The sequence below is a fragment of the Marmota flaviventris genome, chromosome 2 (genome assembly GCF_047511675.1).
Source record: "Marmota flaviventris isolate mMarFla1 chromosome 2, mMarFla1.hap1, whole genome shotgun sequence".
NCBI lineage: Eukaryota > Metazoa > Chordata > Mammalia > Rodentia > Sciuridae > Marmota > Marmota flaviventris.
Window position 1 is genome coordinate 200,430,872 of NC_092499.1, and position 17,668 is coordinate 200,448,539.

A 17,668-nucleotide genomic window follows, 5' to 3' on the forward strand; every position below is an offset into this window, starting at 1 on the left:
TCAAATCCGATTTTGCTGAATGATTTCACACCTGGTCTGTACAAAGATTTGTGTACTTATATGGTAACTGCCTATACAGAAATTCATTGGTATTTTTTACATTTCATTGATTACTTACATGAAATTTCTGGTACTTGCATCAATTGCCTGGAATATGTTTGTGGCTTGCTTTGTTTTTTAATTTGTTAGCAATATTACTAAGATTCCAAAAGACTTCCTGTTACATTGTTTGCTATAAAATTTAAATATTTATGTATATCAACATATCAGAACTTTATTAATGTATCAAATTCAATGGATGGTATTCCAGCATACTATAGTTACATGAATATGTTAATATGCTTTTATCCTGCAAAGTCATTTAGAAAAATCTTTTAAAAAATATATATCTAATTTTTATATAAAAATATCCTCATGAATCAATACTTCACATTAATCAAACATGGGACAAAGGGACTGAGAATACATTCAAAAGATGTTAAGTAAAAATGAATCATCATGGAAACAGAGGAAACAGTCAAGAATGACCTCCATATTTGGCAAAACTAGATGATTATCAAACCATTTATTAAGACAGGAAATGAAGGAGGAGCTTTTGAAAGTATGATCATGAGCTCAGTTTCATACATGGGTATTTGTGAAAATATCCAAGTAGAAAAGCATTATATCTGTATCTAGAGTCAGTTGAGAAATAAGAAAAAAATATTTTAAAAAAAGTTGTGGCCAACATTGTCAAATGTGAGTCAGTATGAGGACTGACTCACATTTTTTAAAATTATGAGTTAATTATTATCTTGATAATGAAAAAATTTCAGTGGAGTTCTTGATACAACAGAATATATTAAGAACAGAAGTTAATAAGTGGGATGGCATCAAATTTAAATGCTTATGTACAACAAAGGCTATGAATGGGAAAAGAGCTGAAGATGACATGGCTTTTTATTTTAAGATGTAGACATGTGACGCCTTTTGTATGCTGAAAAAAGAGAAATGAGGAAGAAGATATAAGAAATATGAATTGATGGAGCAAATAACTGAAAAATGTGAATGGAGAACTCAGAGAAATTAGCCTTCCACAAGAGTAGATATACGTCTTCCATTTACAGCAGTTATTTTTTTCTTTTTGCTTTCGTTTTTGTTTTCTTGTAGTGGGTAAGGGTATTGGGGATTGAACCCAGGAATACCTTACTACTGAGTTACATCCCCAGCCCTTTTTATTTTGAGACAGGGTCTCACTAAGTTGCTGAAGTTGGCCTCAAACTTGTGATCCTCCTCTCTCAGCTTCCCAAGTTACTGGGATTATAGGGGTGTGCTACTGCACCTGGCTACAGAAGAGTTTTTTTTTTTTTTAAAGAAGGATAGAAAGATGTTTGAAGACTGAGGGTCTAAGAAGTTAAAATCTCTAGGCTTTCTTACCTGAAAATAATCATGTTTCTGGGTTATCACATCATAGTAAAAGAAAGGGGGGGGGGACCCAGCTTAAGTTTATAAAGATGTAAATAGCTGCTGTTAGAGAACCAGAAAAAAAAGTCACTATAGACATGGAGGACTGCCAAGTAGCTGTGAGAGAATCTGAAGTTCAAAGTTAGAGACTTCCATTTGAGTAAGATGTAGTAAATTGTGGCAGTAATATGTGGTAAATTATCCTCCTAGAAAATAATAGGAAAAAAATTAAAACTCATATGTTTAGTTCTTTTGCCCATTTGTTGATTGCGTTATTATCAGTGTTAAGATTTTTTTGACTTTTAAATATATTCTGGATATTAATACGGTCAGAAGAATAGCTGGAAAATATTTCTCTCCCATTCTGTAAGTTCTCTCTTCATATACTTATAAGTTTCCTTTGTTGTACATAAGCCTTTAAATTTGATGCCATCCCACTTATTGATTCTTGGGTTTTATTACTTGAGTTTTAGGGGTCTTGATAAGGAAGTCAATGACTGTACCGATAAGGTGAAGTGCTGACCCTGTTTTATTCTAGCGATTGAAAAGTTTCTTAATTCCAAGATCTTTGAACCACTTGAGTTGACTTTTATGCAGGTTAAGGGATAGGAATCTAGTTTCATTCCTCTACATATAGATAGCCTTTTAAATAAATGCTGATGGGAAAACCGGATACTTCTATCCAACATACATTTTTGGCTCTTTTGGCAAGTATCAGATGACTATATCTTTGTTGATTTGTCTGTGTCTTCTAGTCTATTCCACTGATGACAATACCATGCTGTTTTTATCACTATTGCTCGGTAGTATAATTTAAGATCAGGTATTGTGATGTCTCCAGTAATCCTTTTCTTGCTTAGTACTGCTTTGGCTATTCTGGGCCTTTCATTCTTCCAAATGAATTTTAGGAAAGTTTTTTCTAGTTCTGTAATTTGCTATTGGTATTTTGATGAGGAATATATTGAATATGTATAGTGCTTTTGGTAATAAGTTCATTTTGGCAATATTAATTCTGCCTCTCCAACAACATGGGAGATTTTTCCATCTTCTTGTGTCTTCTTCAATTTCTTTCTTGGGTTTTTCTAGTTTTCATTATAGTTTTTCAACTCCTTGGTTAGATTACTCCCAGCTATTTTTTTTAAAAGGGGGGCAGGGTTGAATGGAATAGTTTGCCTGATTTCCTTCTAAGAAAATTCATTATTTGAATATAGGACAGCTACTGATTTTTCTCTTTTAATCTCTATCCTGCTACTTTTCTGAATTTGCTTATCAACTCTAGAAGTCTTTGGGTTGAGTTTTCTTTGGGTCTTGTATATATAATTACAGACAATTCTCAAAAGAAATACAAATGACCAACAAACAAAAAATGTTCAACATCCCTAGCAATCATGGAATATTGAGATTTAATCTCATTCCATTAGGATGGCAATCATCAAAAGAATATAAATAATAAATGCTGGTGAGAATGTGGGGGGAAAGATACATTCATGCATTGTTGATGGGACTCCAAATTAGTACAACCACTTTGGAAAGCAGTATGGAGATTTCTCAAAAGATATGAAACCATTGTATGACCCAACTATCCCACTCCATGGTATTTACCCAAAAGAACTAAAATAAGCATACTGTAACATACTATATTTATAGCATTCTACAGTGGTAAAGTCTCTGAGTTGTCTGTTACTCCAGGCCCAACTGATCAGTGAAATATTTGCTGGTAATATTTTGGCTCTAGCAGAGTTTTTCTTCCTAAGCCTACAATCAGAGTGGTGAAATGTTCCTATGGGAAATGCTTGAAGGTTTTTCTTGTCACATCCATAGCACTCTGATACATTAAAACATGATTTTTTTTCATTTTTGTTATTTTTAATGTTTTATTGATTTTTTTATGAAATAATGAAGTTCCTTTTGATGTATTCATGCAAGCATGTAATATGATTTATTACATTCCAATCTCTAGTAATTCCATTTCCTCTCCTCTCTTCCCTCTTCCTGCTTCTTCTACTCTATTTCCTCTACTCTTACTGGTCTTCCTTCTATTTATTGTTTTTGTCAACTGGCTTTAATATATATATATATATACAACTTAAAATGTTGTTTTATGCACTTATGAATATGTCAAAATGAGCCCCACTCTTATATAGAACTATAATGCACTAAAAAGAAAAAAAGATATTCCAATAAAAATTATTACTCCTCAAAATTACTCAACAACATTGGACTTTAGGGAGATGCAAATAAAAATCAGAGAACACTAAATATTCACTGAAATGACTGAAATATGTCTTAATATCTGAATTTGTAAGGACACCAGTCTGCCAAATTACATGATTTTATCCAGCAGCATTACACAATTCCACTTAAAGGAGTAGAGAAACTAGATGCTTGGATTTAATCAAGCAAATGAGATAAAAATATAAGAACCTTGAAAATATCAACAAGCAAGGGGTCAGACTGATTGATCATGGGTTCTAGACTATATAGAAAAGGGAATAAGTACAGGAAGGAGCTGGGTGATTAGAGGGAAATGTGGAGTAGGAAATTTGATGACTTTATGTATGTGAACATCTGAAAATGTTAATTTTGTTCCCATTATTCTACTGTGTTATCCAAAGAAGATACAGTTCTATTCCAGAAGATAAGAATCAAGAAGAAAACTATAAATGACAATACTTCAATGTACCTTCAATGCTGTACATTTGTACTTTTTCTTCAGGCACAGTGACTGCTTCCCACTGATGATCCTTAAATGTAAAAACAAGTTTTGACAATAAACAATAGTTTATTCCTAGTTTAAAATATCTTTAAATATCAATTTTTAAGTTATATAAATGATATGATGGTACTAATTTTACAAATTCTTATTCTTACTCCCCAAAAGGAATGACTGTTAATATTTGAGGTTACGCTTTTTAAAAATGCTTCCACATCCTTTTTTTCTTCCTTTGAAATATTTTGTGAAGTCACAGTCATTCCTCAGTTTGCACTACTACTACCTATCTCTAGTTGTAAATCATAATACTCATTAATTGATTATCCTTGGATTCAAAAATTGAGCTCACATGAAAAATAGCCTAAGTAATAATGTGTACCTGTCCAAGTGGTTTTTACTAAAATCTGTATAAATAAAATGATACTAAATTTGCAAAGTTATAGTACAAATTATATATTAGCCCTAAAAATATGGGACCATAAATCCTCCAATAATCTTGTGAGGAAAACAGTTCTAATTATTTGTTCTTTAAAGAAAAATACTTATAAATGAAGACACATATGAAAATTCCTCCAAATCCTCAATCTCTTCATTAACTCTCTTCACTTCTTTGCCTTAGTTGAAACTGGTCATCCCTGAATGGCATCACTTCCTTTCTAGCCTTCTTCAATTAGGGAACTAATTCAGCCATACCTCAAAACTCCAGTGTCAGGAGGAAAGTATTGATATTCTCCTCTTTCTCCAAAGTTCTGTAAAACAAACCTTGCTATTTTGAGACACATGATGAAACAGAGCCCCTTTAAAATTAAAAGTGACTTCCTGGAAGCTGCTTTTCTGTGTTTGGGATTTCCTCCTACAGAGAAAGAGGCTGAGGAGCCACCTACTAGCCAGGAAGACACCAGGGAAACCGACTTATTCTCACTAGCATAGGCTAGCTAATCTACAAAGTATATCTCCTGCCTTTGGTCCCTCAGTACCTCCTCTTTCATAAAAGCCGAGTCCCTTAAGATGGACATTTGAGACAGAAAGGTTTTAGTGCAGCCTTGGTAGAATCTTCATTCCTGGTTAACAATGGCAGCCCTCACTCTATAGCTACTGATTATTATCATCTACCAACTTGAGAGCAACTCTTACCCATATATTGAGATACCCGTTCACTGCTTCATTTAAAAAAAAAAGTTATAGGAATTTAAAACTAGATTTTTTAAGAAGTAAAAATCATAGTATTACAAGCCTGAACTATGCCTTTACCCAGCTTCAACAGTTTTTAATATTTTGTGGTAACTTATTCCATCATCACCTCTGAATCTGTTTTATGTGCTTTCCTCTTGACCTCATATTATTCTTACATCTCCTGCTCGAATATCTGCCTTACATCATCACCTTTAAAAATCTCTAATACTTAAGATAAAGAACCTAAAAAATAAAAATAGAAAAACTCTTCCCTTAAATTCACATTATTCTACCTACTACTATGCTCTCTTTCCCTTAATTTGATGTTGGGACTTCTCAACAAAAATTCCAATTTTCCAGGAATGCCTAAACTCTCGTCACTTAGGTGAAACTTCTCTTTCGTGAGTCACTAGTTTTTATTTTACTTAACCTTACAGGAGTATTTCATGGTATTGATCATTTTCTCTTATAAAAATTCCTTTCTTAGTCTTCCACAACACCACACCCTTTTAATTTGTTCTCTTTGGGCTGATTCTTCTATCTTGTAAAAATGCATTTTTCACAATTCTTCCATACAGACACTCATAAATCCTATGGTTTTATTTGTTATCTATATAAAGACAGCTTCTATAACTCTACTTAGTGATCACTGCTTGCACCTGAGCTTGGGACCAAAATATTCTACTGCCTACCAGATCTATCCAAGTGTCTCCAAATCAACACATTCAAAATTGAACTCCCCATTCTTGCCCTACAAAACTTACCCTCCTGTGACAGTAGTATCTCCATCTAGTTAACCAAATTTTATTAAACATTCTCATTATAAAACAAATCACTAAGTTTGTCAATTCTACCTCCCCTTCAGTTTTTCTACAATCCATCCATTCTCACCGTCACCTCCCAAAACCATGCCATTAGGACTTTTCACCTGGATTATTTCAAAAGCCCCCAAACTGCCTCTGATATTGGCCCTTAAACATACATTCTCCCCATAGGGATATCTTATACATGAATGCATAGTACATATCTAATACATAGTTAAGTTCTTAATAATATTTAATGAATTAATGTTACCTCTTACTTAAAATCATTCTTTGGCTCCACACTATTTTTCCTAACCCTCCATGCATTATATACACTAAATTATATATCATACAGTTCTTTCACTATTTATTTACTTATTTGCTCTGGCAGTCAACATGAGCCCTTGAATGGCTATGAACAAGAAAAAGCAGGTCCCTGATATCTCATGAATATTACATCCTATGGAGGAAAGTGGACAACAAACCACAAATAAACAAAATGATTTTAAATAGTAACATACTACTACTATAAAAATTCAGAAGTGAGAGGATTCAAAATATATTTGAGAGAAGAATCCCCAGCATCTTGATCAGTGTCTAAAACATAATTTATAAATGCATAGTACTTTCTCTATCATATATGATACTATAGTATGATACTATAGTATGGTCTGAATCTCATTAGACCAGGCTGAATGGAGGGAAGAATTAAATTAATAAAATTCTCTTTTCCAAAATGAAATTTCAGTTTCTGAAAGAAAATTCAGTTAAATACTCCCCAAAACACACTAATGAAAACTATCACTGTCCTTGAGAAGTAGAGCTAATCAATGGAATTCGATTTTAATTAAGAATTCTAAGAAGGTGCTCTAAAATTCAAAAAAAGTGAAAATATACGGAAATTCTAAGGTATTTGGCTAATGTTTGCTTACAGTTTACCTGGAACAAAAAGCAGGATTCTATCAAGAAACAGACTAAAAGCTTTAATATAATATCACCAGCCACAACCAGATTAATGTCAATCAAGTCTCAATCAGAATTTGGTAATGAGACCACACAATTCCAGATAAAGTATGCTAGTGTACCAAATATTAGGTGAAATCTGTTAAGAAACAATGGCTCAAGGATTATCTTCAGGTAAAAAGATCAGTAGAAAACACACCACCTGTCTAGAAGGTTTAAGCAAATTCACTTTCAAATGCTACCCTATCAATGTCTCACTGTTTCAAATAGAACATTTTATGAATGAATAAGACTGTTTTTATTGCCATCTGTTAAAGTTAATTTTAACAGAATGCCTCTGTATTTGAGTAGTTACTGTCTTTTTCTTTTTTAATAATGTTGTGCTGGGGATTGAACACAAATTAAGCACACACTCTGCCACTGAGTTATACTCCCTGGCCCCTCTGCTGTCTCTTCCAGAGTCAACTGACTTTATTCATGTGAATGTACAATTTTGCATTAACATAATTTATTTCTGAAAGGTTTATGTTAAATTCAGTATTAAAATTAAGGATTAATTTTCCTGTTACAATAAAACATCAGAAAAAAATTCATTTCTAATAAGCTTGGTAGGTTACTATGTTACTCAAAACTACAAGGGCTAACACTGAAATATATTAAAGGAATAGCCAGAAAAATAGAAATTCTTAAAGTAGATTCTTAAAAGTACATATAAAAATTTTTATACATACATATAAATACAGAATAATACAAGAGAAATAAAGCTTACATCATTATCTCCAGCAATGTAAAATGATAGAGTCTGGCTCCCAAGATTAAAATCAATCCAAAATTCCTCAAGTTTTTCATCTGATGGTATCTGCAGCTAATAAAATGAACATAAAACTAGTATATACTATATTTATAAAATAACAACATAAAATTATTATATTATATCCATGGTTGAATTATTATCTTAATTGGCTTTTTAACTAATTGAATCCAGCAACACTATATTCCATAAAAAAGAAAAAGTGTTCTCTGAATTCTTTCTGAAGGAAAAAAGAAGAGTATAGTTTGAAGGGGAAATAAGAGAACAGAACAGTGAGTATAACACTTAGATAAATTTATAAAGAATCAAAGAAAATCCTAGTTCAATATTTTATACAGAAATTAACCTGCTTCAGGAAGTTACAAATACTCAAGTACTAACAGAGGTTGAAAATATTAGTTTGAATATATTTGTGAATGATAAATAATGGGCTTGATTAAGGAAACAGGAGAAAATGTGTAGAGTTACAGCTACACATGCGCTGTATTTTCACAGAATTTTTCCTGGTGTCACTGTCATATAAAATACTAAACCAGCTTATTAATTTCTTGTATCAAATCCCGTAATTTATTTGACTCCAAAATTAATCTAACAACATGTTTTAAATTTCAAATTTACCTCATATTTATCAAGAAATGCTGATAAACAAGGAAATGTAAAAACCCTGAAATAGAAAGTGGTTTAAAAAGTTAATAAACCTTCACAGCTTAATCTTCTCCAGTCATAGACTCATGCCTAGAATCAAAGGGAAATCAGTCAGTGGTCATAACATTTTAAATGAAATCCTGTCTATCACCTTATAATACCAGTGTTTAATGGAAATTTGTTTGGGTAAAGAAAAGCATATTACTTTGAGGATACTACTCAACCTACTAGTTTCATAAAGTAACTATATCAAATATTTTGTGTTTACTATCAAATATGAGCATAAATTCCTAAGTTTGCTTACACTACACTAATACAACAAAAGTTCCATAGTAAAAGTTAAGTAAATAATTCTGATAGTAAAAAAATAACTTCTTACAGTTTTCTTTCATGGTCAAATACTATTTTATACACTTAACATATTATACCACTTAATATTCACAACAAACACAAGATAGGTATATCAGCATTCTTATAGCTAAGGTAAACTGAGGGAGTACAGTTAAATAATTTGTGTGTGGAGGGGTATGTGATGTGTGTATACATATTCATACATATATGTATACACACACACACACACACACACACACACACAAGGAAGGTATGAACTTACAATTTAGATCCAAGTAATATGACTTCTTGCATTTAACCCTCACTGTATTTTTCATTTCCTTAGTAAGTAAATACAAACGAATTCATCCACAACATCAATTAAGAAATCAGGCATTACAAATACTATTGTTTTATCATTATAAAAATTATAAAAATTTATTATGTATTTTCTCATGCTCATGCCTGTGATTAAACAATATGTCAATTATAAAGTAATGAGATGATGTCTTTGCTTCATACTTTCATGCTAGTATGTAGATGAAGGAGGCAGTTTAAGAAATATATACTTAGATTTCTATTATTCCTCAAACACTAAGTAATAATGACTATGCAAATCTGAAAAACTGTATGAAATTTGGAGGCACAAAATGATTAATATGAATTAAATAGGAATGCACTTTTTCTTCACAAAGTAGAAAGCTAAACAAGGTCAGCAAAGGATTATTTCAGATTACTGGTGTAGTAATTAACTAAATGATGTTACATAAAATATTGTTTTAAATTAAATACCCAAGTTCACTACATACTCAAATATAAAAGAACAAATAAAGTTATATTAATAAAGGTTTAACACTAGATGTTCCCTCTTGAGCTCTATTTATCAGTAAATGGTTGCTTTGAGTTTACCTTCTCTTATCTCCAAGCATGCCATTTACAAGGTTGAGAAATATCCTGCAATCCTAATTTTAAAAAGAGAAAGACTTTTTTAAAAATCATAATCAAACAAAAACATTTGCTTATTTCTATTTCTTTTATTCCACTTACTGTTTCAAATTCAGAGTCTTTAATTCCTTTAAATGCATTAGCAATAAAATCCATTGAAAACCACTGACATGCCAGTTTTTGTCTTTGTTTTTCTGTGGTCATTCTACATAAAGCTTCCACAATGCCCACCTGCAAGTCATAATCTAGAAAAAAAAAAGTAAATTAATGTATGATTTGAAATTACAATAATTAATTTATAAAACTACATACATTTTCAAAGGCTTTAGAAACAGAAAGAGAAATATGAAAATGCTGGTATAGTTTATTCATCTTTTGCTACTTTCCTTGTTTGGGTTAGATACATTTTATCATTATAATAATTAAACAGTCCAATTTTTTAAAAAACAAGATTACTGATAGAAGAGTAAAATTTTAAAAAGTATTTAGAAGAAACATCTAAATATTCAGACTCTGCTGTTTCACTATTTTTACTAGAGTTGTAAACTGCAGAACAGTAGTATATGAATCACATACAGTAGTATATGAATCACAGAATTTTGTTTTCCTTTTCTTCGACATAATGTTTATAATTAACCCATGGTACTTTAAACCTTGTTTTACTCTATGTAAATCAGTAAATAACTACATCAAAATTTGCTCGTAGGAAACTTTGGAAATAAAATTTAGATTCTTTTATTAAAGATACTGTTTAAAAAAGTTTATTTATCCCAGGAATATTAGACCTTCTAATTTCACAAAATACCATTTGAGGAATTGTTTATCATAAGTAATTCAAAACTATTAGAAAACAACTATTATTCATAAATTACCATTAGGCATAAATTATATTTATCTAATGACAAATTATCTGTGTCCCAAAGACACTTTTGAATTTGTTTATACTAAAGTAATTTAAAATGCATGATTGTATATAAAGAGTTTATAATTCCTTCATATATCACATTATGCTAATATTTTATTAAATATATTAAATATTATTCATAAATTTGAAATTATTTCAAATCTTAAAAGATATACTTGCCTCCAGCATCTAAAATTCTTTCACCCATACTACTCCTGTAAATTAAAATAATAGGTTATATACTGAACTAGTATTAATTAAATAGAAAGCCCACGTTTTGGGAGATTCAGTAAAATTTATAATTGGCTAGTATAAATGACTTTTGCAGAAAATTCATGCATATATTAAACCTACAAAGTTTATATATTTCAATTATTTAATGCAAGCTCATGGTTGCCTTATAAAACATTCTTTAAATTCTTGACTTGAACAACTAATAAAAGCAATATAGTACAAATTATTACATGAGTGTTAACATTTCTTGGTTAGAAAGTATTTTCCTTGCATCTTGAGGCATTTTGTCAAGCATGGCATTCATTTTTTTTAAGGTCTAGAAAAGAAAAAAAAAGAATTAACTTTATACTCAGTAAAACATTAACTATTTATATAAACAGGCACATAAACTCAGAAGTTTTTTATCTTAATCACTGTATTTTATACAGGGAATGGAACAGGATAAAAGAAAGAATATATGAAAAATTAAATACAAAAATGACAAAATCATAGATATTAAAAATAGAATATAACATGACTCCTGTACTTAAAGCATTTATACCCTTTGAAAAATGGCAATTATTCTATTGTAAGTTCTATGGAAACAAAAAAAATTACCTTATTAATTTTGTTCTTATGGTATATGTATGTAAACAGACACAAATATAAGTTATTTTGGCATTCATATATTTAATGATGCCAATATCTTGATAACATAATTTATTTTAGCATGACTATACGTATATATAAATCCATATGGTTATGAATTTTTTACATTTAGGAAATATACTAGGCAATGGATTGAGTCAATATAAATACACTCTGAAAGTTAATTTAGTTTAAAATGAATTAAATCTTTAATTTGATGAATTAGTGTAAGATTTCTTTACTTGGAAATTCTTAGGATTAAAAGATAATCAAATGCGACTTTACCTCCTGCTGAATACAAATATTCACTCTTGAGTCAATAACCAGGGCACAAATTCGAGGTACGAAACTTTCTACTACTTGCTGTTTACCTGAATAAAAGTGTTAAATTGTTAATAAATGTTAATTGTAAATCCTTTAAAAAGGTAGTTTTTTTTTCTTACATCAATTAGTGGGAAGGATGTATTATTGCAATTCTGAAGAAGGGCATCAAGAAGCATGAAATAAGCCCATATCCAACTTCTCATTTCAGGAATTTGCTATGCTGTATTTCATAATGTAAATTTTAAAAATAACTACAGAAATACTGCAACAGAAAATGGATAACTTTCCAAAGTAACTAGAAGATAAAATATACTGAGATAAAAAGATATGACAATTTACTTTCAAAAATCAATTATATAATTGCTGATGCTTTAGGGCTTTTTCCTCCCCTAAAAAAGTAAGAATTTAGATGAGGTTGTTATGTTAATTGTAAGAAAATCAAATCAATGAAAAGGCAGTGTTAATTATTATTTAAATAGACCACAATTAATTTAAAACTTTTTGGCTTTGAAGATAACAAATAGCTGTATTTATAAATTATTGACCAGACTCAACTGGCATCCTGGGGAAGTCTTACTCAACCAATAAAAATACAGAGATAAAATAACTTTGATCTGATTGCTTATCACAAGACACTTGCTAGTCACAAGTGAAAGGGCATGTTCTGCATTCTCTTGATTCTATCAGATCAAGGGTTGGCAAATTATGGCACACCAACTAAGTCCAACCCACTGTTTTTGTATGGCTATATTTACATATAAGCAGGTACCTACAGACGACATATGAATGTCATGTTTTATTGAACCAGTGCCAAAGGTGAGCTTCATTCATTCTCGTCTTAGTCAGCCATTGTCAGTTATGTGAATTTTTGTTAGAAATAGTAACCAAGTATGCTACTTGCCCTACAACACAGCAGTCCATGGCTTAATAGTGGCAAAGCTTTATTGTGACTCTTGAGACTCAGGACCAAGACTAAACTTTTTCTGAATAAGAATTATCTTTACTATTACTGAATACTGAACATCTCTTGATAACTAGCTTTGATTGTAGAGTTGAAAATGCTGCTTAACGAATTGAGCCCTAAATTATAAGACAAATAGTGCTCATGATGAATTTACACTGCAATAAAGTTGTTTTAATGATAACTAAAGTTGTCAGTGTCAAGTAATACCAAGATACCTTATACATTTCCTAAACTATTAGAAGTTATGACAAAAAGCAACATCTCCATTCCCACACAAATTTATAGGGCATATTTTTTTCCACACTGTAACTATGGGTCCACCTGTGTTTTTGGACCTTAATATGAATTCAAAGGAAATTTCCCTATTTCAAAGTCCTTTTAATAGGTGCAACTCAGGTGCTTCCCAATAGCCTTCAATTGGAAGTGATTATCTATAATGCAATGACATTTTAAAAGGCAAATATTTTAAAAATAACCTAACAGAATTCTATTAATGAGTTCTAAGTAATGAACATGTTCAATTGAGATCATGCTTATGAACTTATATATTCTGCTTGAAAAGACATTTTTCTAATTTGACATACATAAATTTCCTGAAGGTAAACATTAGCAAATGAATATATGTAGGTAAACATTAGCAAATGAATATATGTAATCAATTTTGAAAATAGAGCACACTAACTTTAAACAACAGTGAAATGTTACCCCCTCAAAAAAAGAATGCTATCCTTCTCATTAGTAGATCTACATACTACAAAAAATTCAATTATTTTATTCTCAATTATATTAATAAAACATTTGCAGACATTTGCTTTCTTTGTTATTATATAAGTATCTACATAATATTCTCATTTTTTTCTCTTGGCCTACAACATCCAAAGTTTTATTATCTTTTTGATTCCTTATAGATAAAAAGTTTCTAACATTAGGCCATATTACATGAATTGCAAAATTATACTAAAACTTGCAAAATTATACTAAAACTAACAGTAAGTCATTGTTGCAGCAGAAATGTTTATTTTACCTTCATCATTGATGTCATGTATGACCTAAAAAAAAGTGAATAATATTTAATGTATAATTTATTATCTTCTAATATAAATCATTAAAAATGGTATTAAAATGGCAATTTATATTTTAATTCATAGCATAATTAAATTTTAGTAATGAACCACTGAATCAGATAAACCAATAGAAATATTTTTTGCAATCTAAACAGACTAATCCAACCAAATCATTAATCAATCTGTTATTGACTCTTGAATAGAGAACACAAATGATTTTCTAAATAAACACATGCTTTATAACATCAGTTAATCAATGTGATTTTTACCATCAAAAGATCAAATAAGTCTTCTATCATATTTATAACAGCTTCATCTTTTGAATTTCCTCGACTGAGAATAATCTCTCTGGATTTTTCAAACCAGGTAACCATGTAGAAAAAAAAACAGGAATTATACATATTAGTTCACTTGAATTCCATTTTAATAAGTTTGAAAATGTATTTTTATTTGTATAGATAGTAAAACTAGGCAAAAAGAGACATTAAAAATAAAAATTTCAGTACTGTATCAAAATAAGTTCATGCTTCTAAACATCTTCTTCATTTTTGTTTTTTGGTTAACTCACTATAAGATGGGAATGGATGAATCTAATCTAAGTCTAGGTAGAAGATCTTTATTTCCCCCTTCAAATTCCTAGTGCAGGTACATTTGTTAGAGTATATGAAAATAAATTATCATTGCAATGTAGATTATTTTGGTATCATTACTATATGAAAAGTTTCAGCACTATTTTACTTTAGTCAATTAATTTAGATACTTGAGTACATACTACTTTCCAGGCACCGTCCAAGATACTGGTTATACAGTAATTGATATAAAGACAATAATATCCTAAATATTGGCATAGGAGATGGTCAGTAAACAATATAAAAACAAAAATGAAGTTAGTGACTAAGAACAGTTAAATAAAAAATAAAGGTCAAAGGGAGACCACAGACCTTAAATTCACGATTATCAAGGAGCTTTCCTACAATCTCCTTGTGATCTTTACTTTTGTAGCATATACCACAAGGTTTAAAAATATTTATTTTCAAAATTTTGCAGAAATCTCCCAAATTTATTTTTTGACAGTTGGGACCATTTTAATAAAAAGTACATCTTTTATATTTCCCTTACATGCATATTTTACATATTCTATACTTATCTTTTGAACTAGTCCTTGTTTTATCATGGTTTGAAGCCCAGCTTGTCCCAATATGCTGATATTTTTGCCACATCTTCCAATAGAAGCCAAAATGGTTGAGGCAGTTTGGATATTCTTTTTATTAAGTTCCTGAAATGAAAAGTATACATTTAAACTTCTATAAAAACAAAATAGTATAGAATAGGAATTGTGCCGGGAGCATTATACTTATAGTTCTAATCCTCACAAATGCTGAAAGATAACCATTACCATCATCTTTATTTCTGAAAGCACCAAGCACTGTGTCACATTAAAAACGCACTGATCAGGGCTGGGGTTGTAGCTCAGTGGTAAAGCATTTGCCCTGCATGTCTGAGGCACTGGGTTCAATTCTCAGCACTGAATAAATAAAATAAAGGTGTATTCACAACTAAAAAATAAATGAAAGCATGCTGATAAGTTTATTAAAAAATATCAAGTTGTTTAAACTAAAAACTAAAAACAGGTAAAGAGTATTTTTTTACCCCCCATGATTATGCTGGACACAATAAAAATTTGATGAAAAAATTGAAGTTAACGTTAAAACGTTATTATTAAAATAATACTTTTACACAAGATACAAAAAACCCAGGATATCTGACTACTAAGTTCTTAGTGGGACTTAAATAGTAAAGAAAACTACATAATATTTAACTGCATAATATTTAATAATGGTAAGAGTTCAATGTGTTAAAACTCCTCAAATGAAAAATAAAAAAGCATATGGTAAAATAAACATTTATCTATATAATTGCAAGCAATCTTTCCCAAGCCTCTTCATTTTTTTCTAATGGTGTACTTCCTAGAAAATAAAAATCTAACAATTTTAACAACTGTAAGCAAAAATTAATATTTACCCTGCATATAAGGTCATCCAACTTGTGGGAAAACTGTTTACTGCATTTAATCTTCACATCTTCACATATATCAATTTGTAAAAGTGTTTTCAAAGGTTTGAAATCATTTTTTCTTAAAGCATCATCAATGCACTTTTCCAACTGCTAGAGAAATACAGTTAATGGCACATATATTAAATCAAAACCAAAATAGTTCCCTTATGCATTCTAGTAATTTGAGAATTATTTTCACACAAAACCTCTCAAACAAACTAATAATTCAATTTTTAAAAAACCTACCCACTATTAAATCTGAAGTAACTGAGAGATTAACTTTATCTGTTAACAAAATTCTAGGTAAGAAAAATATTTCACAAATATGGCCAAATTAATCTTTTATTGTTAGAGTCACCATTATTATACTGGACACAATGAAAACTTGATGAAAAAAGTGAAATCAACTTTTTAATAATATTTTAATACCACAGATAAAATTAGCATATCTGACTACCAAGTTCTTAGTGTGATTTAAATAGTAAAGAAAACTGCATAAAGATAGGCAAAAACACCTTTTAAAAACTATACCAATCAATATAATTTAAATAGTACTCTTATGTAATATTTATAACGTTTACAAAACTTGCCTTCCCTGCTATTTAGTACAATTTCAGTAATGAGTTTTCATAATTCAAGCTGACCACTAAGCACACTTGATGTTGAATCATATACAATTTAAATAGATTTTATTAAAACTTAAACTACAAGTTTAAAAAGTTGATATAAAAATATCCAGGCATACTACTATGACTTAAAATAGTGTGTAAGTAAAAGGTATAGTATAAAGAATCATTATCTTTAATATCCTGCATTTTAATATGATTTTGAAAACATATCTATTAAATGAATGAAAGGAAATATTTATGTAAATTGATCTACTCTAACCATTTCATAAAAACATGGAAGCTTAGTTACTGCTAAAGATTATAGCACTCAAACTGGGTGTAGCATCTTGCACGCTATAATCCCAGTGGCTTGGGAGGCTAAGGCAGGAGAATTTCAAGTTCCAGACCAGCTTTAGCAACTTGGTGAGGCCCTGTCTCAAAATGAAAAAAGAAAAAAAATGGCTGTGGCTGTGGCTCAGTGGCTGAGAGCCCCAAGTTGTTCAATTCCTAGTTTGGGCGGGTGGGGGTAGTGAGAGACATGGAGGGAGGGAGAGAGAAAGAGAGAATGAAGATTGACTGAGATTATAGTACTGAATATGTACAATTACATGAAAAATGATTTTAGGAATTAAAAGACTTCCTTCTGTTCTCCAGGACTACATACCTGAAGATCTGGTCGTATTGGCATTTTTGTCTTTGTTTAAAAACAGCAGGAGAAAGCAAATACCTATAAAAGAAAATATTTTCTGTGCCTTATAATCTGTTTCATGTGTTTATAGTTTAATAATCTTAACATGCATAAATGAGTATCGCTACTTATAGCAAAGGTAATAAATATAGTTTACATTCCTCACTAGTATTTTTTATACATGCTACTTGTACCAAAGGCAGTAAATACAGTTTAAGTTCCTCAGTGGATATTTTCATATTTATCAAATTATATATCTAGTCAAAAACATTTCTAGAGAAAAATTTAAAGATCATTTACTCAAATCCTTTTTAAAAATAGATTATTTAAATTAATGTCAAAGAGTCCTGCCAAAAGGTCACAAAGCTAGTTAG

The 17,668-nt window shown here is 30.2% G+C and overlaps 1 protein-coding gene across 4 annotated transcripts in view; it reads right to left on the bottom strand.

Annotated features, from left to right (window-relative positions):
- The window catches only part of Sycp2 (synaptonemal complex protein 2), a 71,551-nt gene extending 57,172 nt beyond the window's left edge, over positions 1 to 14,379 (bottom strand). The window contains exons 1-10 of one of the 4 annotated variants that reach the window (XM_071607388.1): positions 14,213 to 14,379; positions 13,904 to 13,928; positions 11,877 to 11,962; positions 11,195 to 11,280; positions 10,911 to 10,945; positions 9,929 to 10,071; positions 9,791 to 9,843; positions 8,525 to 8,570; positions 7,865 to 7,960; positions 4,127 to 4,187 (exon numbers count right to left, since the gene is read on the bottom strand). In XM_071607388.1, coding sequence (XP_071463489.1) covers positions 4,127 to 4,187; positions 7,865 to 7,960; positions 8,525 to 8,570; positions 9,791 to 9,843; positions 9,929 to 10,071; positions 10,911 to 10,945; positions 11,195 to 11,280; positions 11,877 to 11,962; positions 13,904 to 13,928; positions 14,213 to 14,344 — 763 coding nt within the window. In that variant the 5' untranslated portion in view covers positions 14,345 to 14,379. Of the gene's footprint in view, positions 1 to 4,126; positions 4,188 to 7,864; positions 7,961 to 8,524; positions 8,571 to 9,790; positions 9,844 to 9,928; positions 10,072 to 10,910; positions 10,946 to 11,194; positions 11,281 to 11,876; positions 11,963 to 13,867; positions 13,929 to 14,212 lie in introns of those variants that run through there. The other 3 variants (XM_071607387.1, XM_071607389.1, XM_071607390.1) reach the window with 3 other exon arrangements.
- Between the last annotated feature and the right edge of the window lie 3,289 nt (positions 14,380 to 17,668).